The 26984-nt window shown below is 41.3% G+C and overlaps 1 protein-coding gene and 1 pseudogene across 1 annotated transcript; both read right to left on the minus strand.

Moving 5' to 3' along the window:
* Positions 1-411: 411 nt before the first annotated feature.
* On the minus strand, positions 412-26938 carry LOC143659704 (uncharacterized). Its single transcript, XM_077132945.1, has 4 exons — positions 26753-26938; positions 21820-21941; positions 13400-13491; positions 412-1370 (listed from the first exon to the last, which is right to left on the minus strand). Exons 1-4 carry the CDS (start codon positions 26775-26777, stop codon positions 1283-1285), a joined length of 327 nt encoding a protein of 108 aa, XP_076989060.1. The 5' UTR covers positions 26778-26938; the 3' UTR covers positions 412-1282.
* On the minus strand, positions 3178-3745 carry LOC143659701 (cell division control protein 42 homolog pseudogene; annotated as a pseudogene).
* Positions 26939-26984: the final 46 nt, after the last annotated feature.

A 26984-nucleotide genomic window follows, 5' to 3' on the forward strand; every position in this document is an offset into this window, starting at 1 on the left:
TTTTTCCACCTTTTTTCTCTTTCTCTACTTTCTGTTAGATAAAGTGTGTTTTCTTCTGTTGGTTTAAAAATTATACCTGCTTTGATTATTATGGTGATTGCTTTTAATTCAAAAGCTAAATTTATATTTGTTTACCCCATTTATATTTGGAAGGATCAGTATTTTTATTTTCCCTTTCTCAAGATAGGTACATTAGCCTGCTCTGCCATTCCTAGATTATTCTTTCCACCCACTACCCTCCATTGTATGATATCATCCAATTTTTTATAACTGGGTTGTTATGAAAATAATTTCCTTTTTCATTCATTACTCTCTTTTAAAAAGGCAATCACAAATTTATCAAAATATAAATTTAACCAGACTTTCCTCCCCTATGCTTTGTAGTATCCTCCTGGATTTTTCTCTTTAAAAACAAATGGGCCTGGCCAGTGGCTCAGTAGGCAGAGTTCTCACCTGCCATGCTGGAGACCTGTGTTCAATTCCCGGTGCCTGCCCCTCTGACCCCAAAACAAGAAAGAAAAACAAATGAAAGAACTCCAAAGTGATTTTAATGTGGGTCTTTATGTGACAAAAATCACAGAAGTCTTGCATGCTTGAGTTAGTTTTATGTATCCTCATACTTGAATAACAATTTGATGGGAGGTAAGTTAAGAAGTACTTTTCCTGCAATGTTTATAAATATTGTTCCACTATTTTCTTGCATCTGTTGTTGTTGTGGAGAAGTCTGATGTCAGCTTGATCTCTTTTCCTTTGTAGGTGATGCACTCTTCCTCCTTGGAAGTTTTTAGACTTTTACCTTATCTTTGATGTTCTTATATTTCACTATCATGTGTTTATGTGTGTGTTTTTCTTTATCTCCTGTTTGCCTCTTGATGAGCCTTTCAATCTTGAAGTATTTTTTCTTTCTTTAATTCTGGGTATTTTATCTTCATTATTTCTTCGGATATTGCTTCTTCTCTGTGTTTTATCCTTTCCTTTTGAGATTATTTTTCATTGATTCTAAAATGTATCTTTTTGCACTTTTATATTTCTGAATGCTGCCTGTCTCTTATAATTGATGGTGTCTTCTAATTGCTGTTAGTCAAGTAACAATTGTGGTGTAGTAGTCATTACCTGTGCATATGAGAACATAAATGCCAGCATCAACTCTTGCAGAGTTGGTATCTGTGACATAGAAAAAAAAAAACACCAGCAACAGTAGAACATTCTTTTGACTCCTAGGAACCAAATGATTATTGGGAGAGGTTGGAAAAGGTGGTGAATCAGATGTGCTTAGCAATATTCACAAAACAGGAATCAAAAGAAAGTTAGCTTCCTCAGTGGCAGAGTTCTTGCTTGCCACGCTGGAGACCCGGGTTCGATTCCTGGTGCTGCCCATGCCAAAAAAAAAAAAAAGGTGTGTCTTATAATCAATGACAATCTTAGACTTGATAAAACATGGTATTTGTAGTTGAAACTTCTACTTCTATCATCATCTCCAACTCATTAATTCATTCCTCAGTTAGATTTATACTGCTATTTATAGTGTTCTTTATTTCAGCTAATATATTTCCCATGCTAAAATTTCCATTTTTTGAAAATAGGAGAGCTCTAACATTGCTCATTTTATTTTATGAGGCCAATGTAATTATAATGTCTGACAAAGACATGACAAGAAGGAGGAAGAGGAAGAGAAAACAGACCATTATCCCTCATGAACATAGATGTAAAAATCCTTAACAAAATATTAGCAACTAGATCCAACAATATATAAACAACATAACACATCATAATTAAGTAGGGCTTATTGCTTTTCTCAGGAATGGAAGTCTGGTTTAATATTTGAAAACCAATCAATGTAATTCACCATGTTAACAAACTAAAGAAGAAATCCATATTACCATTCAATAGAAGCAGAGAAGGCATTTCACACAATTCAACACCCATTCATAATGAAACCCAGCAAATTTGGGAGAGTAAGGAAGTGCCTCAGTCTGTTAAAGGGAATCTAAAAAAATTTAGAGGTGGTATCATAATTAATGCTGGAAGACTGATTGCTTTCTTCCTAAGATTGGAAACATGGCAAGAATGCTCTCTTCCAACATTTTGGTTTATTATTGTACTGGAATTCCTAGCCATTGCAACCAGGTAAGAAAAATAAATAAAAAGCATAAATATCAAAAAGCTAGAAGTAAAACTGCCCCTTCTTTCAGGCGATATAATTGCTTGTGTAGAGAATCCCATGGAATCTGCAAATAATTACTAGAATTAAAAAGGAATTTAGCAAAGTTGCAGGATATATGGCTAACATAAAAAAATGTATTTTTATATGCCACCAGCAAACATTTGGAAAATTAAATTAAAAAATATAGTTCCACTTACAGTAGCACCAAAAAAAACCATAACATATTTGGGAATAATTTTAATAGAAGACACCCAAGACCTCTACACTGAAAACTACAAAGCATTGCTGAGATGCTGAGAGACATCAAAGAAGACCTAAATAAATGGAGGGATATGCTGCGTGAATTGATTGGAAGCTTCAATATAGTTAAGACAAGAATTCTCCCCAAACTTATCTATATATCCTACATAATCCCAATAAAAATTTCCAGCAGACTTTTTCAAAAATACAAATTGACAAGATGATTCTAAAATTTACATGGACATGCAAGTGATCTAGAATAACCAGCACGATTTTTTTTTTTTTTTTTTTTTTTTTGTCATGGGCAGGCACCGGGAATTGAACCCAGGTCTCCCACATGGCAGTTGAGAATTCTGCCTGCTGAGCCACCATGGCCTGCCCCAGCATGACTTTTAATAAGAAGAAAAATATTGGAGGGCTTTCCCTACCTGATTTCAAAACATACCATAAGGGTGGACCACGGTGGCTCAGCAGGCAAGAATGCTTGCCTGCCATGCCAGAAGATCCGGGTTTGATTCCTGGTGCCTGCCCGTGTAAAAATAAATAAATAAATAAAACGTACCATAAAGGCACAGTAATCAAAATAGTTTACTACTGGCAAAAAAGATAGAAATAAAGATTAATGTAATAGACTGGAAAGACTAGAAATAGACCCACACATATATGAGCAATTTTTTTTTAATGAATTTTAGTTTTAAATCTTTAGCTTCCCTTAAACATTGTTTTTAGTATGATGCCAACACCAACTGTCTAGAAAGGGCTCTGGAGAGAAGTTAAAGCAGCGCACACCTGCAGCTCTTCTTCAGTTCTGGAGGCTCCAGGGCAGCCACTATTGCTTCATCAAATACATTCTTTAGGTCTTCCTGTGTGGGTGCAGAACACTTCATATATTTGACAGCCTTCAAGTCACAGGCCAGCTTTTCATATGTCTCCTGAGTGACAGATTTCTGTTTGTTCTTGGCAAGTTTCTCAATAGTAGAGGGGTCATCTCTGAGATCAACGTAGGTCCCAGCAAGCAAGAGTCTTTGGGCAATGGTGAGTTATCTCAGGTACCCACTTTTCTTTCATATTTTCAAATGACGACAGGGACACCACTGAAAAACAGACTAGAGGTTCATCTATTTGTAGATAACTCGGTAGTCATAATCTGTCATAATCTTTTTGTCCTGCAGTATTAAAAAGTTCCAGAGAATATGGCTCTCCACCAATCGTAGCTGTGCATGCATAGTTGTCATAAAGTCAGCACATTTCAGATGGAAATTTGTTTGTTGTGTAGAATATCAGGAAACATGTTTTGCCAATGGCACCATCACCCACAGCCATGCACTTTATGGTCTGCATTGTTGAAACAGTTTCGTATCTTCTTCAAATGTTTCAAATTTGAGGTTGTTCTCAGCTTCTCCCAGCAATTGATTTTTGACGAAGCTTTCAATTCAAAGGTAAAGGAAAATCTTTTTGACAAATGGTGTTGGAACCACTAGATATCTAATTGGAAAAAAATGAGCATCAACTCTTACTTCATATCACACATGAAAATTAACTGATAATGGATTATGGACTTAAATGTAATTTAAGAACCTCAAACTATAAGACTACTAAAAGAAAATATAGGAGAAAATGTTTGCAACCATGAGATAAACAAATATTTCTTAGCTAGGACACAAGAAGCATAAACCCTAAAGAAAAAAGTAGTATATTATATTTTATTGAAATTAACAACTTTCACCATCCAGAAGACAGTTAAGAAAATAAAAAAGGCAAGCCATGGACAATATTAAAATATTTGAAACACATATCAGACAAAGGATTGGCATTCAGAACGTATCTAGAATTCTTATGAATCAATAATAAAAAGGCAAAATTCAGTTAAAAGAAGAGCAAAAGATTTGAACAGATGCATCCCAAAAGAAGATACATGAATGGCCAATAAGAACATAAGAAGATGTCAAACATCAATAGCCACCAGGAAACACAAATTAAAACCATAATGGGATGCCTCTAGGTATCCAACAGAATGGCTAGAATTAAAAGACCAAACCAAGTATTGGCAAGGATATGGAACTACTGGACCTCTTCCACACTGCTAAAAAAAGGCAAAGTGGTACGGCCACTTTGGAAAAAAGTGTGGTGGACAGAATAATGACACCCAAAAGATGCTCCCCATACTAATCCCCAGAACCTATGAAGATGTTACCTTACACGGCAAAAGAGACTTTGCAGATGTGACTAAACTAAGAATCTTGCATGGAGAGATTATCCTGGATTATCTGGGTGAGTCCAGTGTAATCATTAGAGTCCTTAGAAGTGACAGAGGGAGGCAGGAGAGTTAGAGTCAGAGCAGGAAATGTGACACTGGAAGCAGCTCATTTTTGGTATATTGCATTCCAGCAGCATTAACAAATGAAAACAGGGGCAATTATAAATAGAGTTGCTATAAACATGTATGTACAAGTCATTGTGTGGATGGATGCAGGTGTTTGTTAAACATTTTTAAAAACTGCCTGTATTATTCTCCTATTGCTGCTGTAACAAATTATCACAAATTCAATGACTTGAAACAAAACAGATTTATTGTGTTAACAGTTCTGGAGGTCAGAATCCTGAAATGGGTCTCACTGGACTCAGATGAAAGTATCAGTAAGGCAATGTTCCTTCTGGAAGCTCCAGGGGAGACTCTGTCTTCTTGCTTGTTTCAGCTGCTGGAGGCTGTCCACCTTGTTTGATTCATGTCCCCCTTGCATCTTCAGAGCTGACAATTGCATCAATCCAACCGCTACTTCCAGTGTCACATTTCCTGCTCTGACTCTAACTCTCCTGCCTCCCTCTGTCACTTCTAAGGACTCTAATGATTACACTGGACTCACCCAGATAATCCAGGATAATCTCTCCATGCAAGATTCTTAGTTTAGTCACATCTGCAAAGTCTCTTTTGCCGTGTAAGGTAACATCTTCATAGGTTCTGGGGATTAGTATGGGGAGCATCTTTTGGGTGTCATTATTCTGTCCACCACACTTTTTTCCAAAGTGGCCGTACCACTTTGCCTTTTTTTAGCAGTGTGGAAGAGGTCCAGTAGTTCCATATCCTTGCCAATACTTGGTTTGGTCTTTTAATTCTAGCCATTCTGTTGGATACCTAGAGGCATCCCATTATGGTTTTAATTTGTGTTTCCTGGTGGCTATTGATGTTTGACATCTTCTTATGTTCTTATTGGCCATTCATGTATCTTCTTTTGGGATGCATCTGTTCAAATATCCATCAGTAAGCATTACATTTAAGAAATCCCTCTGGCCTCCAGGCTATACTTCCAGGATACTAATATTATTCCTGCTTTGGGGGTCTTTTGACTTAAATTTCCATCTGCCTGGGACACACTTCTCCCAGACCTGCACAGGGCTCGCTTCTTCTCAGTACTCAGGTCTATGCTCAAACATCACCTTTCTAGAAAAGATTTCCATGACCACTGTATCCATAAGAACCCATTCCCATCCCCAACAAAGAGCTCTCTACTTTGTTTTTCTTTCCAGCACTTTATTCCCGTATGAAACTACAAACCTATCAGCTTATTTATTTACTGTCTTCCACCTCAGGAGGCTGGAGACTTCTCCAATCTTGTCCAACAAGATACAGATCCCTGGCACCTGGAATAATACTTAGAACAAAGTACTCAATAAATAATTGTTAAATAAATGAATAATCCTCCATGTGTTGTTGCTTCCATCAGTTATATAATTGCTATGTAATAATCCACTCTGAAACTTGGTGGCTTAAAGCAACAATTTATTATTTCTCACAGTTTAGCAGGTTGACTGCCTCTGCTGTGCCTCACTGGGCTCCCCCAGGAAACTGCCATTAGCTGATGACAGATCTAGAGATGTGGATGGTCTAAGATGGCCCTGCTTGCATATATGGGATCTCAGCTGGGATAGCCAGGCCTCTGTCAACTCAGGCTTCTTTGCACAAGTTGTTTTACTTTGCCAAAGCTGCCAGAATGCAACACTCCAGAGATGGATCAGCTTTTTTTTTTTTTTTCATGGGCAGGCACCAGAAATTAAACCCGGGTCTCCAGCATGGCAGGCAAAAACTCTGCCTGCTGAGCCACCGTAGCCCGCCCTGGATTAGCTCTTAATATGGGGATGTATTTAGCTAAAAATTTATAGCTCTTCAGAGTAAAGGCAGCTAGCTGTCATCCAACGTTCTCTGTTAACATGGGAAGGTACATGGCAACATCTGCTGGCCTTCTCTCCTGGCTTCTGGGTTCCAGTGGCTTTTCTGGGGGCAACTCCTTTCTGCATCTCGAAAGGTCTGGGATGAGCTGCGAATGCTGAGGCGAGGTATGCTACCCTTCTGAGTATTCTTCTGACCTCTCTCTTTTAAGCCTCCAGCTAATTAAATTAAATTAAATTAAACCTCACTCACTGTGGAAGGCACTCCCCTTAGCCAACCACAAATGTAATCAGCCATAGATGAATTCCACATACTGATGATTTAAGTCCACTGAAACAGAACAACAGGGCATCATCACCTGGCCAAACTGACACCTGGATCTAACTCCCACTTCTTCCGAGAAGGCAAAAGTGGAGGCAGACAGACCTTGAGGTCTAAGCTCCAGAACCATCACAGGTCACTTATCTTGGTCAAAGCAAGTCAGAAGCCAACTCAGAGTCAGAAGATGGGGAAACATCACCTCTTGATGGGAGAGGCTGCAAAACAGTATGGCCCTGTTCTTCAATCTACCACAATTCCCCTAAAGCAGTTTTCCTAGAACGTTAACAGCAGAAGAGTTATAGGAGTCATCAACCATTGCCCAGCCTCATGCCTGGCACCTGGCAGGTCCACACTGTTGAGCCAGTGAACAAATGAATGTCTTCACTGGTTTACTTCCTTTAACCAGGTCTAGCTTCTCTAGACACATTGACCTCTGCTGCCCCTAGTGGAGTTTCAGGTTGGTATTTCTAGCCTGGGGTCTGGGGATAGTAAGTAATCTTCCTTAGAGATTGAACCATATGGTTCTAAATTATAGTTAAGAGAAATGGTTCCTAAATTTTAGCATAGGTATGAATTATATAGGGAGCTTATTAAAAATTCACATTCCTGGGTTGCATCCTAGTAAGTTCAGTAAATCTGAAAACGTCCAAGTTAGTCTGGGGCACCCTGAGATATTCTGAGGTGGAACCATACTTGGAGGAACATTGAGTCATAAACCATTGTTTATGCTCTGTGAGGAGTGGGTGCAGGAAGGTGGGGCTGCAGGGTAAGGAACAGAGCCTAGGGTTTTGGGGTCAGAGAGACATGCACTGGAACACAGCTCTGCCACTGACTATCTGTGTAACCTGGGAAAAGCTGTTTAATCTTTCTGATTCTCAGTCCTCTCATCTGTGAAATGGGGCTAATTATACCCATTTCACAGAGTTGTCATGAGGTTAGAGATGATTGCAATAAAATGCCTATTTAGAGTGCCTTACAGGCCCTAACTCCATAAGTATGGGTTGATATGTTAGTGTGATACAACAGAGATCTGTGTATCATAAATGTTCAACCATTAGCAGAATTTAAATACTGTCAGCACCAGAAGTGCAAGAATCATGTCTGCTCACCACTGATTACCAGGACCTAGTGTGTTGAAACTGGCATGTAGTAGCATATCATGTCCCTATCAATGTGAATATTTGCTTTCCCCATCTGTTTCCTTATCTGTACTGGTTGTTCCAGAAGTTTGGTGTGAGTGTGTGTCTTTGTGTGTGTGCGTGTCTGTTTTAAGTTACTTTGTTTTAAAGATACCTGTCAGGATTTCCAGGCACATCTATTTAATATTGTGTGCATGTTAATGCTGACGAAGCTTCCCGGGGTAGAGCTGATTTTAGAAAAGTTCTTTCTAGTGTGGTATAGTGAAAAGAATTTCAGTCTTGAAGACAGAGATTCCAGGTTCAGAATCCCAATTCTGACTAGTAGTTTTACTTTGGGGAAGTCACTTACCCTCTCTGGGTTTCACTTTCTCCAATTTGGAACATGGAGGAGTTCTTGCTGATGGTTCTTCCTGCTCTAACATTTTAGGATTCTGTTAGTCTAATTTACTGCTTTAAAGTACACTTTTATTATAAAAGTAATAAATATTCATTGCAAAAATTTGAAATATATTTCAAATATATATGCAAAAAACTAAATAAGGAAGTAAAAATCACTGGTAATACCTTTGTCCAAAAGAACCACTCAGCATTTGGTGAATAATATCTAGTCCTTGTTATATCTATGGATATAACAAGGACTGAGAATCTATGGATATGTTTAACCCCCAAAAAGGAACGTATATACTGCTCTGCAAGGTGCTTTTCTCACTTAATATATTATTATATTCAGATTGCCAGCAGCCAGCCTGAGAATGCTAGTCTTCAGAAAGAAAGATTGCCTTGATGATGCCTGGATTTAGACTTCTTCCTAGTCTCAAACTAAAGGCAAATAAATTCCCATTGTTTAACCTGACCCATTTCATGGTATTTTCTTGGGCAGCCTAAGAAAGTAGGCCCATTACCTTCACGAGTAACGTTTGCATAGCCACCAAGATGACTTTGGTCTGCGATTGTCCTCACTGTTATATAGCCAGCTATGACACACCCTTTGAGGACCCAAGGAGTCATGGGCCTGGAGGAGGGACTCCAAAATCTAGGGAGGGCAACAGTGACTGCTGACCCAAGGACTGCAAGCACAGGTCATATGGGAGGACAGCCCTCCCTCCTTCTCTGTGTGGGCTCTCAGGACATCCTCTGCGGGTGCAGAATGGCAGTGATCCCCAGACTGCTCCTTAGTGAGAAAGCCCAGCCTCTGTTCTTCGTGTTTCTGTGGCAGAAACACAACCCCTGAGGCCAGAAGCTGTAGGCATGCTCCCTAGCCCCACCTCTTATTGCTGTTGTGACCCAGCATGCCTAAGTGATACCACTTTGCATTTCATTGTGAGTTTTCCTTCCATTTAAAATCATTAGCAAGCCACTTGTTGCTACATTGCCTTCACAATGATCATTTTTAGTAACTGTATATTATTTCATTGAATAGTGAAATGTGTCTAAACAGCTCCCTGTTATGGACTTTTCAAGCAGTTCCCAATTTTGTGTTACTGTAAGAATTGCTGTAGGTAATACATTTGCCAATATACGTTTATGTTTCTGTTGGGCAATTTCCTCAGGAAATATGGTAAGTTTTGTTTTTTAAATATGGTAAGTTTTAACTACCTCTTTCATAAGACTAGCAGGATGATGTGGCAGCAGTGCAAAAATTTGGGAAATACAAAAACTATCCATTAGTAGGGAGAGGTAAATAAACTAGGATCCATTCAATCAGTGGAATATTATGCAACTGTGAAAACTAAAGAGGCCTATTAATAATAGCCAAAGAGTAGAAACAATCTAAGTCTCCATCAACTGGTGAATAAATAAACAAAAGTTTGTATGGTCACATAATGGAATATTATTCAGCCATAAAAAGGAATGAAATTCTGGTACATGCTGTAACATGGATGAACCTCGAAAACATTATACAGCATGAAAGAAGTCAGACAGAAGGCCACATATTTTATGATTCCATTTATATGAAATATCCAGAATAAGAAAATCCATAGAGATAGAAAGATTAGTTGTTGCCAGGGACTGGGGGTAAAGAGGGATGGGGAGTGACCACTAAAGGGCATGAGGTTTCTGTTTGGGAGTATGAGATGTCTTGGAATTAGACAGTGGTGATGGTTGCACAAATTCAGGAATAAACTAAAACCCACTGAATTGTACCCTTTAAAGGGTTGAACTTTATGGTATATGAATTAAATTTCAGTTTAAAAACATGAATGAGAAAGATCTGTCTGCATTAATATGAAAAGACATCAATGGCCTGTTGTTCGTCGAGAAAAGCAAAGTGAAGAATGATATGTATAGTATCCCATTGTTGTGGAAGTCTTTTTTTTTTTTTTTCTATCTTTAGAGAAAGAGATCATGGGGCTTTTCCAGGAACAGGTCAATCCTGCCTTCACTCTGCAATAAGTCCAGGCATGAGGGTAGATCCTTCCTCTCAGCGGTAGATAGCACCTGCTGTGTACCAAGCTCTGTGATAGTGTATAATTATTTCTCTCTATTGTATAATTAGTCCCACTTTTCAGAGAATGAAACTGAAGGATAAGAGAGAGAAAAAAGACACGTGACTTGCCAAGATGATGCAGTAGGGAGGTGGCTCCACCAGGAATTCCACCCAAGCCTGTCTAACTCCAGAGAAAGTGAGTCACAGACTTCGTCCCCTGGAATCTTGTCCACAGTTTCCTTTGTTCTCTGAGGATGAGCAAGCCAAGCATATGGAGGTTGCTTCACTTCAGGCAGCATAGCTTGAAGGAATGCTGGTTTATGTATTTACACCAAGAGGTCACTTATGGTCTTTTATCTGTGGACAGTAGAAAGGGAACTTTCAGAGCGTCATCTTGCTCCAGGCCAGGACCTTATTGCTGGCTGGAAATATTTCAGTCTGGTTTATTCCTGTTGCATGAACATTCCTTGCATCCTCACAGAGCTGTCCTTGTTTCTAACCCAAAAACCCTGCCTGCCCACCAGTCACTCCAAAAACTCCTACTTGCTTGTCAAAACTCAGCTCACATGTCCCTTATCCCAGAAAGCTCTCCCATTTTCATGGCAACTGTGCAATACAAGCAGAATGAGTTACATTTTTTCAGATAGGGAAACAACCTAGGGAGGTTAGGAAATTTGTCCAAAGTCGCACAACCAGGATGTGAAGAAACAGGTCTTTCTGACTCCAAAGTTCATATTTTTCCTCTTACACCACATCCCCTCTCCTGCACCAATCACATTGGATTGCAAATGCTGATTGTTACTGTGTTCGCCATCGGCCTGTGAGCTCTCCAAAGGAGGTGATGGCTCTGATTTCAGGACTGTGACTCCACAGCCCCCACGAAGCCTGCTACTGAGTGACTGATCCTAACAGGAGTGAGTTTTTCCATTTGCAGGGATCCAGCCTGGAAACTAAAAGCAGTATGTTTCTTCTGTCTCTGCAGAATGGACAGGCTCCCTATATCTCCTGGAGAGGTGATAAGGGGCCAGGTCTTGCCTCCTTGAGGACTTGCAGATGTTTCCTGAGGCCCTGAGAGCATTTTTGCTTCTGAGCTGCCTTGCTGGTCACTGCCAATCAATGTGACCTGCTGGAAAAGCCAGCTTCATGGTTCTGCTGATTTGAATTGACACAACCGACTTTAGCCAGCTCTCTGGGAGTTACTCTGAAAAATTAATTTTCACTGAGACCCATGAAGGATGGAGACCCCATCACTGGCTGGCTGGATTCTCGCTGGAGCCCAGTAGCAGCTTCATTAGTAGTACATGGTGGTTGAGACCCCAAGCTTTGCAGTCCTCTCTGGCTTTGAAAGCCATCTTTATCACATATTAAGTCTGTGACCTTGGGGTGGGTTCTTTGACCTCTCTAAGTCTGAATTACTTCATCTTTAAAAGCAAGTTATTGCCTTCTTTTCAAGGTTATGGATTAAAAGAGACAATACATATAAAACCCTTAGCACCAAATCTAGCATAGTGCCAGCAAACAACAACATCAATCACATGATAAGGATAATAGTAATAGTAATGATAATAATGATAGTTATTATCAAACTATCTAGAATAGATTGCTTGCAGCTATGGATCCTGACTGAGACAGCTGATATTAGTTGCGGGTGCACATGGTTGCATGTTTGAGAAAGTGATCTCTCTTCCTTTGGTTGTGAACATGTGCTGTTTCTCATCTGGATCCCAGCTCCTGGAGTAACCCTGGGAAGGTGGAGGCCTGGTCAAAACTAGATCCCCACTCTCCTGAATCCCAGGCAGCAAACAATCATTTCTCTAGTATGACTACCTAACACAAAATTGAGCATTTAGCAGTTGTTAAAATTGTTTATTATTTTTTGAAACAGTGAGTAATAATTTTATGTGGAATGGTGTTTGAAAGTTAAAAAGCACTCTCACGGAAATATTTTACTTGCTTTATTTAGATGCACAAATACCCACAAAAAAAAGTACCTGGGCTCTAACATCATGATTTAAATTTTCCTTGAGCTATTCCAGTTTTCATCCATGGCCTCCAGAGAAAAGACTGATTGACTTGTGTAGTTTTGGTTTCTAAATTTTTCACTGGGCATCCTTCTGCATATACTTTTCCATGTCTTGATAGATTTACATCTATCATTTTTAAGTTTGTCATAGTATTTTTCGAATGGATGGGCCAGAGTTTGTATAGTCAACCTCTTGTCCAACTTTCTGCAATAGTACTATCAATCTTTATTAAAACAAGCTTTTAAAATAATCTTTGGGAGTATTTCCTTAAGACAAATCCCAAGAAGTAGACTGAAGGACCGATAGATAAGGATAGGTTTTATCACTCTTGTTATTTAAGCTTAGATCATCCTGAAGAAAGATAAAAACAACTCTCAGAGTTCACCCATGTGTTCTCACATGGTCTGAAAGGGGAAAAAAATACAGAAGTGGTGCCAATGAGATGACAAAGTAATCTTTGCTGAGCCAGGCAGAGTTTGCGGGAAGGGGCTGGACTTTTCTCTTCTGTAGAAATGTCCCAACCAACATCCCAGTCTGTGCTGCCTTTCAGCTTACTCAGGGCTGTCTCCCCCCAGTTCCCATTCCACTCACTTCACCTCATTACCTTTGCCGGAATTGTACCCTGGCAGTTAAGAGAGGCTAGGCCTTTTCTAGAATCTTCCATGAATTCCCAGGAGTCAAGGACCCATGGTAAAAAGGAATAAATGTTTAATCTGAACAGGCAGCATGGCCTGGAGGAGGGCACTGCCCTTCCAGTAAGAAGATCAGGTCCAGGCGGGCCCTGCTATCAACCTGCTGTCTCAACAGGTGCTCAGCCATCTGGGTTGCAGATAACTGGCCTGACATAATTTTTTTTTACATGGGCAGGCACCGGGAATTGAACCCGGGTCCTCGGGCATGGCAGTCAAGCATTCTTACCTGTTGAACCACCGTGGCCCACCCTGGCATGACATAATTTTAGGTGCATTCCTTTGGCTCAGGACTTTGACCCTTGATGAAATACAGGATTCCTGAGAGAGAGATAGTACAGCGCCATTTATAATCCACAGTAAAGTATTTTATCAGAGCTCACCCCAAAACAGGCCTTTGTTGTGGAAGGAGGTGAAGTGCCTTCATGGAGACCCTGAAAGCAAAGGAAGGGGCCCTAAGAAGGAGATGAAGCTCAGAGTCTGGTCTTTCATATTTCACCAAAAAATCCTAAAACCTAAGCTTTCTTCTCTAGTTGCCTCTGATAGTGGGGGCTTCCCTAGCAGGGGAATATGTCCTGGTGAGCAGCAGACAAGCCTTCCCAAGGCTTTTTGGCCTAGACAGAAGCCTGGATGGGTTTCCTTTGGGATTTGAGGACAGAGCAGCAGGTTCCAGTGGAATTGTCCTGAGGACTCATTCCTGACCACATGTGTGCACCCCTGACTTTTAGGTACCATTACAACTGACTCTGTCATTCTTGCTTTGTTGTAGCTCCAGTATTCTGGAAGTAGAATCATCACCACAATTTAATCAAGGCACAGTGCAATCGTTTGTGGCTCAGATCAAAATCTTTGCTCAGATTTTATCTCTTTCCCCTCTCCCAGTCATGCTCTATGTTTTAACCATTTTGGCCTTTCTTGTCCTTGCTCATGCTAAGCTTGTTCCTATCTGTATTTTATGAGTTGAATTGTGTCCACCAAAAAGATATATTGAAATCCTAATCCTTGGTACCCGTGAACATGACTTCATTTGGAAACAGGGTCTTTGCCGATGCAATCAAGTTAATGTCTTAGTTCACCAGGGCTGCTGTGACAAAAAGCACTTACTGGTTTGGCTCTAATAACAGGAATTTATTGTCTCCCAAGCCTAGGAAGTTAGAAGTCTAACATCAAAGTATTGGCAGACCATGTTTTCTCTGGAGTCCACAGAATTCTGGTGGTGGCTCAATCTCTGCCTCTGTCACATAGCAATCTCTCACTCCAAATTTGACCGCGTTCAAATTTCTTCTGCTTATAAGGACTTCAGCCATACTGGATTAAGGCTCACCTTGATTCAATTTACAAATGAGTTCATGCCCACAGTACAGGGTTGGGACTTGAACATGCCTTAGCTAGGGATATGATTCAATCTACCACAGTTAAGATGAGGTCATACTGGATTTGGTGGGCCCTAATCCCATGACTTGTCTCATAAAATGAGGGAAATTTGGACACAGACACACAGTGAAAACACCATGTGATAATGAAGGCAGAGTTTGGAGTTATGCTGCTTAAAGGTAAGGAATGCTAAGGATTGCCAGGAGACATCAGAAGCTAGGAAGAAGCAAAGAAGAAGTCTTCCCTAGAACCTTCAGACTAAGTATGGACCTGCCAAGATTATGATTTTGAACTTCTAGTCTCTGGGCCTGTGTGAGAATAAATTTCAATCGTTTTAAGCCACTCAGTTTGTGGTACTTTGTTATAGCAGCCCTAGGAAACTAATAGACTGACTAAGAGACTTGGCATTTGTGTTCCTTCTCCTTGGATCTTCCCAGGACTGCCTTCTTGTACTCATTCAGGCCTTGGCTCAGTTGGCACCTCTTCCAAGGAAACTTTCTTGATCCTCTAGTTAAAGTGGCATGCTGCCCCCCTAAGTTACTTTCTATTCTTTACCAGCCTGTATTTTCTTCTTAGTGCCATTTCCTGCAATTATCTTATTTATTTACCTATATATTGTGTGATTCCCTTATGTGCCAATTTGAAAGGATGCATGTACCCTAGAAAAGCCATGTTTTAATCCTAATCCCATTTTGTAAAAGCAGCCGTTTCTTCCAATCCCTGTTCAGTACTATATGTTTGATACTTTAATTGGATCATCTCCCTGGAGATGTGAGTCATTCAAGAGTGGTTGTTAAACTGGATTAGGTAGAGATGTGTCTCCACCCATTCTAGGTGGTCTTGATTACTTTGCTGGAATCCTATAAAAGGGAGATTCAGAGAAAGTGGAAAAGAATGACATAGCCATGAGAAGCAGAGAGTCCACCAGCCTTTGGAAATGAAAAAGGAAAATTCCTCCTGGGGAGCTTCATGAAACAGGAAGCCAGGGCAGAAAGCTAGCAGATGACCCCATGTTCGCCATGTGCCCTTCCAGCCAAGAGAGAAACCCTGACTGTGTTCACCATGTGCCTTCTCACTTTTAGAGAGAAACCCTCAACGTCACTGGCCTTCTTGAACCAAGGTATCCTTCCCTGAATGGACATTTCTTTAGATTGGGCATTTCTATAGACTTGCTTTAATTGGAACATTTTCTTGGCCTTAGAACTGTAAACTAGCAATTTATTAAATTCCCCTTTTAAAAAGGCATTCTGTTGCTGGTATATTGCATTCTGGCAGCTAGCAAACTAGAACACCTTACCAGAACATAAGTTTCATGAGGGCAGCAGCAGAGTCTGTTCTGTACTCTGTGACAGCTGAGAATAGTGCTGGCACATGCAGGAGAACCCATCCAAGAATCCAAGGCAGAGCTACACTTGATCTTCTTCATTTGGCTTTGCAGCTTTTCTTCTAGGTGGAATACGTATATTGGCTTGGCAGATGAGAAGACCTGGCTGGGCTGGATGCAGATTTTGGTTCCCACCTAGCTCTGCAGCTTCACTAGTGACATGACATGGGTCATCTCTTAATCAGGTTCGCAGAAGATGCAGACTTGGTCAATGGGGCTCTAGGGGGCTAAGCTAGGACCCAGCTGGAAGAAGCTTGGAGCCTTTAGTTTAACGTAAGAAGAACTCAGAACAGAGCCGAAGGCAGACAGAATGATAATCACTGCTGCTTACCTGGGCTAGCCCCACACCTTAGCCATCTTTCTATGGCCCACTTACTACCCTGGCTGCAATCATCTGCCTCTGTGTGACCTGCCTACCATTCTGTGAGCTCACTGAGCTCATTGGTCTCTGGAACTTTTTCCTGGCACAGAGACTGAGGATTCTGCTGTTGAGGGAACTAGACCAGATGATCCCTGTAAGCCCTTTCAGCTGTAATTTCAGGAGGTTGGACGAGAGCAATTTATTTCCAGTCCATGCTTTGTTGATTGCAGGGCCTTCAGAGAAAACAGAGTGACAGGCTGCATTAAGATGTAGATGGTGTCCTGGGTGTTACTGACCTACAGTGCTAGTACACTGGTTAGTGACCCATCCATCCCACCTGCTGTTTGTTTTGCGCTGAAATCTGATCATCTGAGTCAGGAATGCAGCACCAAGGAGAAATATGGGTTCCAGGCCGGGGCCTGTTGCCAAGTCATTGTGTGAGCTTAAATAAGTCTTTTTCTTCTCTGGTCCTTGCTGTTTCTTTCTGGAAAAGTGAGTGTGTTTGGACTAAATGCTCTCTAAGGTCCTCTCTTCTATCTCTAACATTTAGGACCCTATCAGTATACCTCAGATGTGAGAAAATAGACCTATGGCAAGGACTTGTGCTCAGGCTCCAATTCTTTGGTAGATCATCTTTTTTAGTTGACAGCCTAGAAAGGAACCAAGACCCCTGACCTCCACTGTCAGCAGCTCAATTCTTCTCAAAGTGTCTATGTTTATCTATAGCTCTGACCAGGCAGATGAAATAAGTATGTGACCTGTCAATGGATGGAGGTTGAGACGTCCATCATGAGAGAGATGAGCTGAGTCTAGACTGTCCAGAGTCACTGCGGAGATTGTCCCACCTGAGCCCCTGACTGTTCTACTCATCCAGAAGGAAGAAGAGGGACTTTCTGCCTCTGCTTTGACCATGCAAGAGCTTCTTGGGCAGCATTTAAGCCCAAGATCTCCCCTGTATGTGGCAGCCCAGGGCAGGTCTCCCTGAGATCCTGGAACAGGCAGGGAGCATAAGGAAAAGGAGCCTTTTTATGATGCCTATGATAATGTCATAAAATTATATACTTTCACTGTACTTTTTTGAATCTCAATTCATCTTTGGAACAGCTATATGTGATGAACTGGGAAGTCTGAGTTCCTGGGACTATTTTCTGTCCTGGACAGACCTTGTAGGATTCCTGTAGGAACTAGAGACTTAGAAGGCCCAATAGTTGAGTAAGCATTTCTCAAGTACCTTCTCTGCATTAACTCCATATTGGGGATTTAAAATGTACCAGACATGGTCCCTGTTCTTAAGGAGTTTGAATAAATCTTTTCATCTCTCTGAGCTCCAGTTGTAGGAAAATGGGGCTAATAATCACTGTCTAGGGTTGGTAGATTTAGGAAATAAAACTACAGGACTATATTTGAATTTCAGATAACAACAAGTGATATCTTAGTATAAGTATGCCCCATGCATTATTTGGAACATTTACTAAAAATCATTCTTTTAACAAATCTATAATTAAACTTTAACTTGGTACCCTGTATTTTATCTGGCAACCCTAACCCAATCTGAACCATCCCTGGACTTTTAGGATATGCAAAAGGTATAATGTGTACAAAAGTGAGCAGTGTGAATGGTTTGAATAACATGACTTTCACATAAAGGGCTCTCTTGAAGGCCTATGAGTCTGTTCTCACTATGGAGATCCCAAGACATGAGGAGAAAGAAAGACCCAATGTGAACACCTCTTATTCTGGGCCAGCGGATTCAAGATCAAGGGCATAAGATGGAGCCTGGGGCAGGACATGTAAAAAAAAAGTCCTGGGAGTTTTGGTTCACAGGAAACTTAAAATGAGACCCCATAGAACATATACAGCAAAAAAAAAAAAAAAAATCAAGGGGGATCCTGGCAGTATCCTCAGAGGTATAGTGTCTAGAATGCCATCCGTGCTGTTTGGACTCTGGAGGATTAAGAAGGAAAGGATTGGGCTGGATTCAAGGGCCCTGGAAACATCTGTCCTGGAAGGGACAGCAAAAGCACAGGAGGGATAAGAGATCTGTGGACTTGGGGGACATGAGTCATAGGCTTCCCATCCAGTATGGATCTGTCTTCCTGGAAGGTGCCACTTCCATCCTAGGTGGGATTTTGCAGACATTCCTTTTCTGTTGCTGTCCAGTCTGGAGAAGCAGAACACCACCACCAGCAACAATTGTTCAAAATGTGAAGGCTGGAAAAGCCCTTAGAATCATTCAATCCCAAGTCTTCTTTCCTGCCATCGTAGAGATGGGGAAACTGAAGACCAGGCCAGGAAAGAGAGTCACCGAAGACCATGTAATAAGTTAAGGCGGAACTAGAACTGGAACCCACATCTGTTGCTCCCCAACTCAAGGACTGAATCACATCAGCCCATCTTCTTCTCCTGGGATTCCACCTCTGTCTGTCTGGGCAGGCCTCCAAAGTGGCTTCTGTCCTCTGAGACCAACAATCCAGAGGCACTTTTGGGAAATCTTTGTTTCTCACGGAGTGGAAGTATAGCTATTTCATAGTAGTGCTCATAATCTGCTTGGAGACCGTATTTTAGAGTTGGCGAAACACTTTCATGTCCTTTATCTCACCTTCCATCAATTCCGACCTTCTTACACCCTCCTGTACTTGCTGCTATTGTTGTCACCCCCTGGGCATTCAGCACTCTCCCACAGAAAGACAGTTTAGGGTGGTGGTTAGAGTGTGGCCCCTGGAGCCAAAATGCATGAGACTGAAGGCTGCTTCTGTCTGTGGACCTCAGACAAGTTATGTAACGGGCTAACTGTGATTCAGTCTCCTCATCTGTGAAGTGGAAATGACAGCGTCTACCTTAGAAGACTGTGCAAGTATTAATTGAGTTAATCCATGCTTAGAACAGTGCCTGACACATTGTTAGAGCTTACCACTACTACTACTATTATTATTTCTAGACCCCAAAGCCCTTCTCCTCCTTATTCCTGTTTCTCCTTCAAGACTAAGCTCAAATTCCCCTCCCCTAGGAAGACTTCTTTGATCCTTTCCCCTCAGTAGAGTTAGAGGTCCTCTAACTTTTATTGCATTAAAACGCATTATATTTACCTCTTTTCTGATCTATCTCCATTTAAGCTGTGAGCTTCATGTCTTCTCTTTAACCCTAGCACCATGCATGGGGTCAGGTAGATATATGATACATTGATGTTTGTTGAATGAATGAACGAATGAGTAATGCCATTAGTTCCCAAATCTAGAAGTCATTTTTTCTTTCTTCCTCTTACCCTACACTCAGTCCAACAGCAAATCTTGACAGTTCCACTTGTAAAGAAGTGCACCCACTTTCGCCCCACTATAAGCCACTCGCATCCCAATGCTAAAATTCTCCCTTAACTTCTCATTGCTCCTAGAATAAAATCCAATCTTCTTACATTAACTATGGAGCCTTGCATTATCTAGCTTCTACCTTATTCTCATACTACTCTCTCCTTCACTTAACATGCTTCCTCCATTCTGGCCTCTTTCCCTACCTCAGGTTCTTGCACTTGCTGCTTGTTCTAGTTTGCTAGCTCCCAGAATGCAACACATCAGTGACAGATTGGCTTTTAATAAAAGGGGATTTATTTCATTAGTTCTTCAGAGGAAAGGCAGCTAACTTTCGTCTGAGGTTTTTTCTTACATGGGAAGGCTCAGGGTGATCTCTGCTGGCCTTCTCTCCAGGCCTCTGGGTTCCAACAACTTTCCCCAGGCTGATTTCTTTCTGCATCTCCAAAGGCCTGGGCTGAGCTGCTAGTGCTGAGATGAGGTATGCTGAGCTGCTTGGGCTGCGCTACGTTGACCTCTCTCATTTAAGCACCGGCCAATTAAGTCAAACATCATTCATTACAGCAGGCATACCTCCTAGCTGACTGCAGATGTAAGAACAACAGATGAGGTTCACGTATCATTGGCTCATGTCCACAGCAACATAACTAGGCACCTTCACCTGGCCAAGTTGACAACTGAATCTAACTACCACACTGCTCCTTCCAGTTTTTGCAGATTTTGATTTCAGATAAAATATTCTTCTTTTGATTTCAGATAATATATTAACATCCTCAGAGGCTTACCTTGATCACCTTATGGGGTGTCTCTCAGCTATTCTGTGTCACAGTAACCTGCTTATCTCCTTCTCAGCACTTACCATAATCTGAAAATATCTTTCTTATTTACTTATTTACTTTCTAATTGATTGTCCACTTGCTAAATTGTAAACACATGAGTACAGGGTCCTTTACTACCTTGTTGTCTAGCATATCCCTATTGCCTAAATCAGTGCTTAATACACTTTTGCTGAACAGTGAATTAATTCTGTCAACAGCACAAAGGGTAGTATTATACACTAATTTTACAGATGATAAAACTGAAGCTGAGAGAGGTTGATTCTTACCAAGGGTATCAGACTGAAAGTAGAACATACTAGATCATATGATTTTCCCACTAAATCATCTCACCTTGAAGGGAAATAGACTCTGGATTGGGAATCCTGCATGACTGATTCGTGAACTAATTCCCTGACCTGGGACCAGATGGCAGAGATTTCAAGCTTTCCATTTCTTAAAGAGGTAGTGCTGACAGTGTGTGACTAAGGATTATGTACAATTCCAAACCCTAGACTGCACCTGAGGCATTGCACGCACTCAGTAAACTCTGTGATCATAAGAAAAGTGCAATAATTGTCTGAGAAAAGAAATCAGACCCTGATCTCAGGCCTGATCTCCCAGGACTCTCTTCAGAGGCTGTTCTAATTTGGGCCTGCTGGAATGGGCAAGATGCTGTTTCTATTTCCCTTATATGAATGTGGCCTAATTTGGAAGATTTGTCATTCCTTAGATCCCCACTGCTGCCTGAGAACAGATCCTGATTATTGTCATTATTTTAAACATTGCCTTGGCCATTGATAAGAAACAGCAGGACACCGTTTTTGTGATTCTAGGAGGAAAGGTCCTGGAGAGGTAGACTCGTGACCAGAGGCCAGAGAGCCCTGGAAAAGGAGTCAGAAGTGGAGTGTGGTGGGTGGAAGGCCTGTGGGTTTCAAGCCAGCAGACTATAGGCCCCTCACTGGTTCTCGGTTGCCTCCTGTGTAAGAAATGATTTGAGCCTGATGGTGGTCTGAGAGTCAGAAGGTTTGGCTCTGATCCCCACTCCACCCCCACTCGGTTACTAATTTTCATTGTAGGATATTGTGCAAGACCCAGCCCTTCTCTGTGTCTCTGTTTATCATTTGCACAAGGACAGGTCTTCAGGGACTGGTGCCTAAGTCCCCTTCCAGCTCTGATATTTGCATTTCTATGACCTTTTCAAGGAAAGATTTACTCTTCTAGGGCTGAGTATCCTTAGTATCTTGCTCTTGGAAGCCAGTATGAAGTCAACACAGCTACCTCAAAATAGTTCAACAAAGAACATCTTAGTCCTTAAGACCTGGAATTCTGGGGGGCACCTGAGGTAGAATGGTGTCAAGTGACCACTTCTACCAAAGACTGTCCTCATCCTAGATGGGGACAGGTACATACCTCCCAATGAAGAAGGCTCTTCAAGCAGGATGAGCTCATAGAAATGGGTTGGAGAGTATGGAAGTTCTGGACATTGAGTTCCAAGGACATTTCATCCTGCTGGCCTTGGTTCAGTAAGTCCACTAGAAGACAAGGTTTAGGAAAATCAGATACATGCTGATGTCTTTTGAGAGTTTACTATGCCTGGGTATTGACTCAGCATTTCTAGTCATTGTTTTGTTTGACTTTGAGTCTTGTGAGATAGATAATGTTATCCCCATTCTACAAAGGTGGAAACCAAGGCACAGAGAGCTGACGTAGTAACTTGTCCAAGGCTATACAGGCAGAATGACCCATTTTGAATTCAAAGTCCTTACTGCCAAACTATACTATCTTTCTTAATAACAACAGCAACGAGAAATAATCAGAGATGAGAAAGTGCAGTTAGCAGTTGTACTTCTACACTCTAGACCAGAGGCTTAAATGAATGGCTGTGAATCCTAGTTCTTCAATTTGTACCTGGATAACCTTGGATAAGTCATTTGACAACTTTGTGTCACAGTATATGGATCTATGAAATGGGGATAATCATTCCTTTCTATTTCACAATGTAAGATTAAAAGAGATAATGTATGAAAAGTGCTTAACATTGATAATTGTTGGGAAAGCTCTGTGTGTTATGCACCTATCAGTAATCCCCTTTGCTACAATTATAGCAACCTAAGGGAAAGGGTTATTTGTGAAGCTCTGACCCCATTTCTCCCCACAATGGTTCAAATTCTTTGCTTTTCAGCCAACACTGATGATGAATGAGGGCTTGAGTTGGTGCCCACTGTGAATGACGTCCTTCTGCAGATCTCCAAGAACTGCAGCAAATGCTTTCCTGAGCTTATTTTAGCAGCAGAGGGACTTTGAAGCAGGATTTCAACATTGGCTTCATGGTTTAGGGGCAGTGTTTTGCAATTAATGTGGGTTTACAACTTAGGTATTTTTTTCCTCTCATCATCTTAAGAAATACCATGGCATGTGGGCAGGTCAACAATATGGTTGAGATTCAAATGAGTTCTATTGTTGGCTATCCCTGATTATAAAAGTATGTGCTCACTGTAAGGAATTCAGGAAATGCAGAAAAGAATGAAGGAGAAAATAAAATTCATATAATATAATTACTCAGAGACAAAGAATGTTAAAGTTTTGCTGTATTTCCTTTCAGTTTTTTATTTTATGCATTATTCATATATCATTTTACATAATTGGGATCATATTGTAAATAGTCATATAATCTATTTCTTCACAATTTTATATTGCAAGCATTTCCTTCATAAATATCTTTATAAACGTCATCACAAATAGCATTTTTATGGATGTATAATATTCCAATGAAGGTATGGCACAGAGCACAAAATATTTAACCTATCCCTTATTGTTATCTGTTTAGGTTTTTCACTATTATAAATAACCCTCTGATAAACATTTTTGTAGATAAGTCTTTCTTTACATTATTATGTAATTCACATTACTTAATTTACATTATTACATAATAAATTACATTATGTAATAATTTACATTATTATGATTATTTTTTCCCTAAGATAAATTCTTAAAAAGCGAAAATAATGGGTCAATGAGTATAAATACTTTTAAGGCTTTCTGGAAAGGTGTCAATTTTCATTCCCATCAATAGTGTGAGATACACCCTTACCTGCAATGAGTATTACTAGTTTTTAAAAATTCTTGCCAAAATGATAGGTTAAAAAAATGGTATCTCATTGTTTCAATTTGCAGATCTTTGATTATTGATTCTCTTTTGATTATTTTATCTTAAATTATTATTAAAGTTGTGTATATTTCATGTTTCTTAGTTGTTTGCATTTTCCTTTCTGTGAGTTGCCTAACAGTGTCCTTTGCTGGGCAAAGTTAATAGTGGCACTAATAATCCCTAGATTTTTCTGCAAAAGATGACAAACCTTGCATTTAGCCACATCTGAGGGCAGGGTGGCCTCCGGTGGGTTGAAAAATAGTCCATGTCAGCATTGCTGTTTCAATGAAGCCAAAAAGGGGAAAGTTTCTGTGTTTTGTTGTAATCTGGGAGATGAAGTTATTTTGCTGAGCAACGACCATGATATCATTATTTTAAAATTTTTTTTTAAAAATTATGGTCACATATATGTAAAACACCAAGTTCCCCATTTTAACCATTAAGTATATACTCCATTATATTACTATGCTTTTTTCTTTTCTTACTCCCAAAGCTTCTCTTTCCTTAAATACTCCCCTACAGGAGGGTTAAATTTGGTGTGTGTGTGTGTGTCCTTTCTTTCAGGATACATTTTTGTACCTACTATGTGCACAGCACAGTGGGCACAGTATGGGTTGTGAGATATAGAGAAAAGCATGGGCTTTGGAGTTGAGCAGATCTTGGGTAAGTCCCTTAAGTTCTTGGAGGCTCAGTTTCAAGTGTGGATGACATCCCTACTTCTGAAAAATAAATGAGTTATGAATGTAGAACTCCTGGAGTAGTGTCTGCCACATTATAAGACTCTGTTTTGCTATTTGCTTTATTGTCTTCATAGTGACCAGTACAATGACTTTATAGGATTAAACAGAATAAATATAATACTTTTCTCTGATGCTAGATATTTTAGGTTTCCAATTTTTAAACACAAAAAGTAAAATTTTTTAAAATTTTAAATATTACTAAAAAATAATTTTTTTTGTGGGCAAATTAGCACCTTAGAAGGCAGGGCTTGGGTGGCCCCTGCCTGAAACAGAGGGCTGGCCTGGATCACTTTGACAAAGTCCTTTAGTTCTTTGCTCTGTGATTCTCTGGGCAAAGAAGCTGCATCAGCTTTTCTCCCCTAATGCCAGGGAACCTCTGAGATAGCATAGCTCAGGGCCAACCCAGCATCTTTCAGACATCACTTTCAGATATCTGGTAGGGCAACTGTCAGATCAAGTCACCTGATGGGGAAGTTAAGAGACAGAGGTTCTTCTCTGGTCGTTCAGCCAACAAGGCTCAAGGTTGGCATTGGTAGAAATGAAGTATGAACCATACAGATTGAGCTCCTTCTGGTGCTAGGCTCTGTATAAACATTCCCTTCAGTCTTCCCCTCAACTACGTGACATGGACTATTGGCTCCACTTTATGGATGAAGAAACTGAGGCTCACAGAAGAGAAAGGTTTCCTCCAAAGTCACACAGAGTCGTGACACTCAGGTCTGTCTGACTCTAAAACCCAAGTTCTTCCCAGAGCACTGCAGGGTCTCTTTTCACCTTAATTCAGTCTAAGTGGCAAGGACCAGTACTCACATATATTATTTCTGCTAGGCACTGGGAACACAAAGAACAGTCTGATAGGGATAGACCCATAAATCACAAGTTCTAATATCACGGCTGATGCATGCCTGTGAGAAGTTATAAATAAAGCTGTGTGGGCAGTTCTGTGTATCCTGTGAAAAGCCATCCTTAATCCTTTTAGGAAGAAGCAGGGGAGAGATAGATTGATAGATAGATCAGGGCTATAATCAATGAATAAACAAAGGGCAGTGGAAAAAAATGTAGAGGAAGAGATTTATTCTCACTGAGAGATCTAGGAAAGACTCTTAGAAAATGTTGCATTTTATTTTGGGTTTGAAGGTCCAGGTGGAATTAGCAAGAGAATTTGGGGAAATTCCCCAAGAGAAGTAAACACAGAAGCTTAACTAGCATTTGCTAAATACGTCTTGAAACCAAAACACACCCCCCATGACTTTTTATCCCTTAGATACACAGACACACCAAGACATACCCATAGATACCCACAAAAACAGAATCACGTAAAAAATGCACATAAAACACACAACACACACACATACTTAAAACAATGTACAAAAAGGGATACTAAGGTGCACGGGTGGTTCAGTGGTAGAATGCTCGCCTTTCGTGGGGGAAACCCGGGTTGGACTCCCAGACCATGTACCCCCCCCCCCCCCCAAAAAAAAAAGAGATACTAGCTCCCATTATAAAGTCACTCACATGCATATAATACTCAGAGACACAAACATGTTTATAGTTTCATAGGCAAATGCATATTCACACATACACACACACACTCAGATTCGTAAATGCATGTTTTCATTAACATATACCCAAGTTCACACACAAATCAGGTCCTGCCCGTCTAGTTGGAGGCCAATGACTAATGGGGAACCGGGCACAAAAGCAACCATCCTGTTGGGGAGGCCAGGACTGGGTTGGCGATGGGGCTGGGATTAGGCCCCATTTGATGACAAACCCGCCCAGAATGGGTGGATGGTGCCAGGCTGGGCGCCCGAATTCCAGCTTCATCTGGGGTTTAGTGTCATCCAGGGACGAGCCCCGATATTGGCCCCATTTCAATTTCTGGCATACGCTGTAGGCTCAGGGACATGGCAGGGCTCGGGGTTGTTTTCTAGTTTCTGGCTTGTCCAGACAATACAGGGAAAATAGCTAGCCAGCATTAATGAGGCTTTATTGCCAGCCAAGGCACTGGGATAAGTCGTTTTCGGACACTGTTATTCGATTCTCACAACAGCTCTGCGAGTGGGGTCCTATCACCCCCTATTTTACAGGTGAGAAAACTGAGTTCAGGCCAAAACATCACTGAGCAGGAGACGCGAAATTGAGGTTCAATCTGGTCCGACTCTTTCCCTCCGGGGCTTTAGGGAAGGTGTGCGAGTAAGTCTGTCTTCCCCAACGTGGAGAGCTTGGCTTTGGCTTCAGACCTGTCCAGCCTGGCACAGCCTCTAACCCACAGCAGGTGCCGGCTAAGGACGCTGGTCTTGCTGAGGGCCTCCGGTCCGCCAACTTTGAAACGGAAATGGCAAGGTAGACCTTACAGAGTCGGAGCCAGGCTCTCTCGTGCAACAGAGGGAATGCTGAATTTTACATCCCAACTGCCGTCGCCCTCACCCCTCCAATCCAGTCCCCACCAGACCTGGGGTGCAGCGCCGACGCCCCATTGTTCAGGAGGGCGGGGAAGCTCCCGACAGCGGATTCCCCGCTCCGGGTCGCGCTCGCCGCCCAGTGGAGCAGATGACTTGGCCCGGTGACTGCCGCGCCAGGAGCGTCCTTTGTCTGCTCCGCGGCGTCGGGTGCCCGAGGCCCGCGCCCGGCTCCTGGGGCAGACAAAGCCACTGCCACCGCGCGTCGGGCCGGCCGGAGCCAGG

Source organism: Tamandua tetradactyla, chromosome 2, assembly GCF_023851605.1.
Source record: "Tamandua tetradactyla isolate mTamTet1 chromosome 2, mTamTet1.pri, whole genome shotgun sequence".
Lineage (NCBI taxonomy): Eukaryota > Metazoa > Chordata > Mammalia > Pilosa > Myrmecophagidae > Tamandua > Tamandua tetradactyla.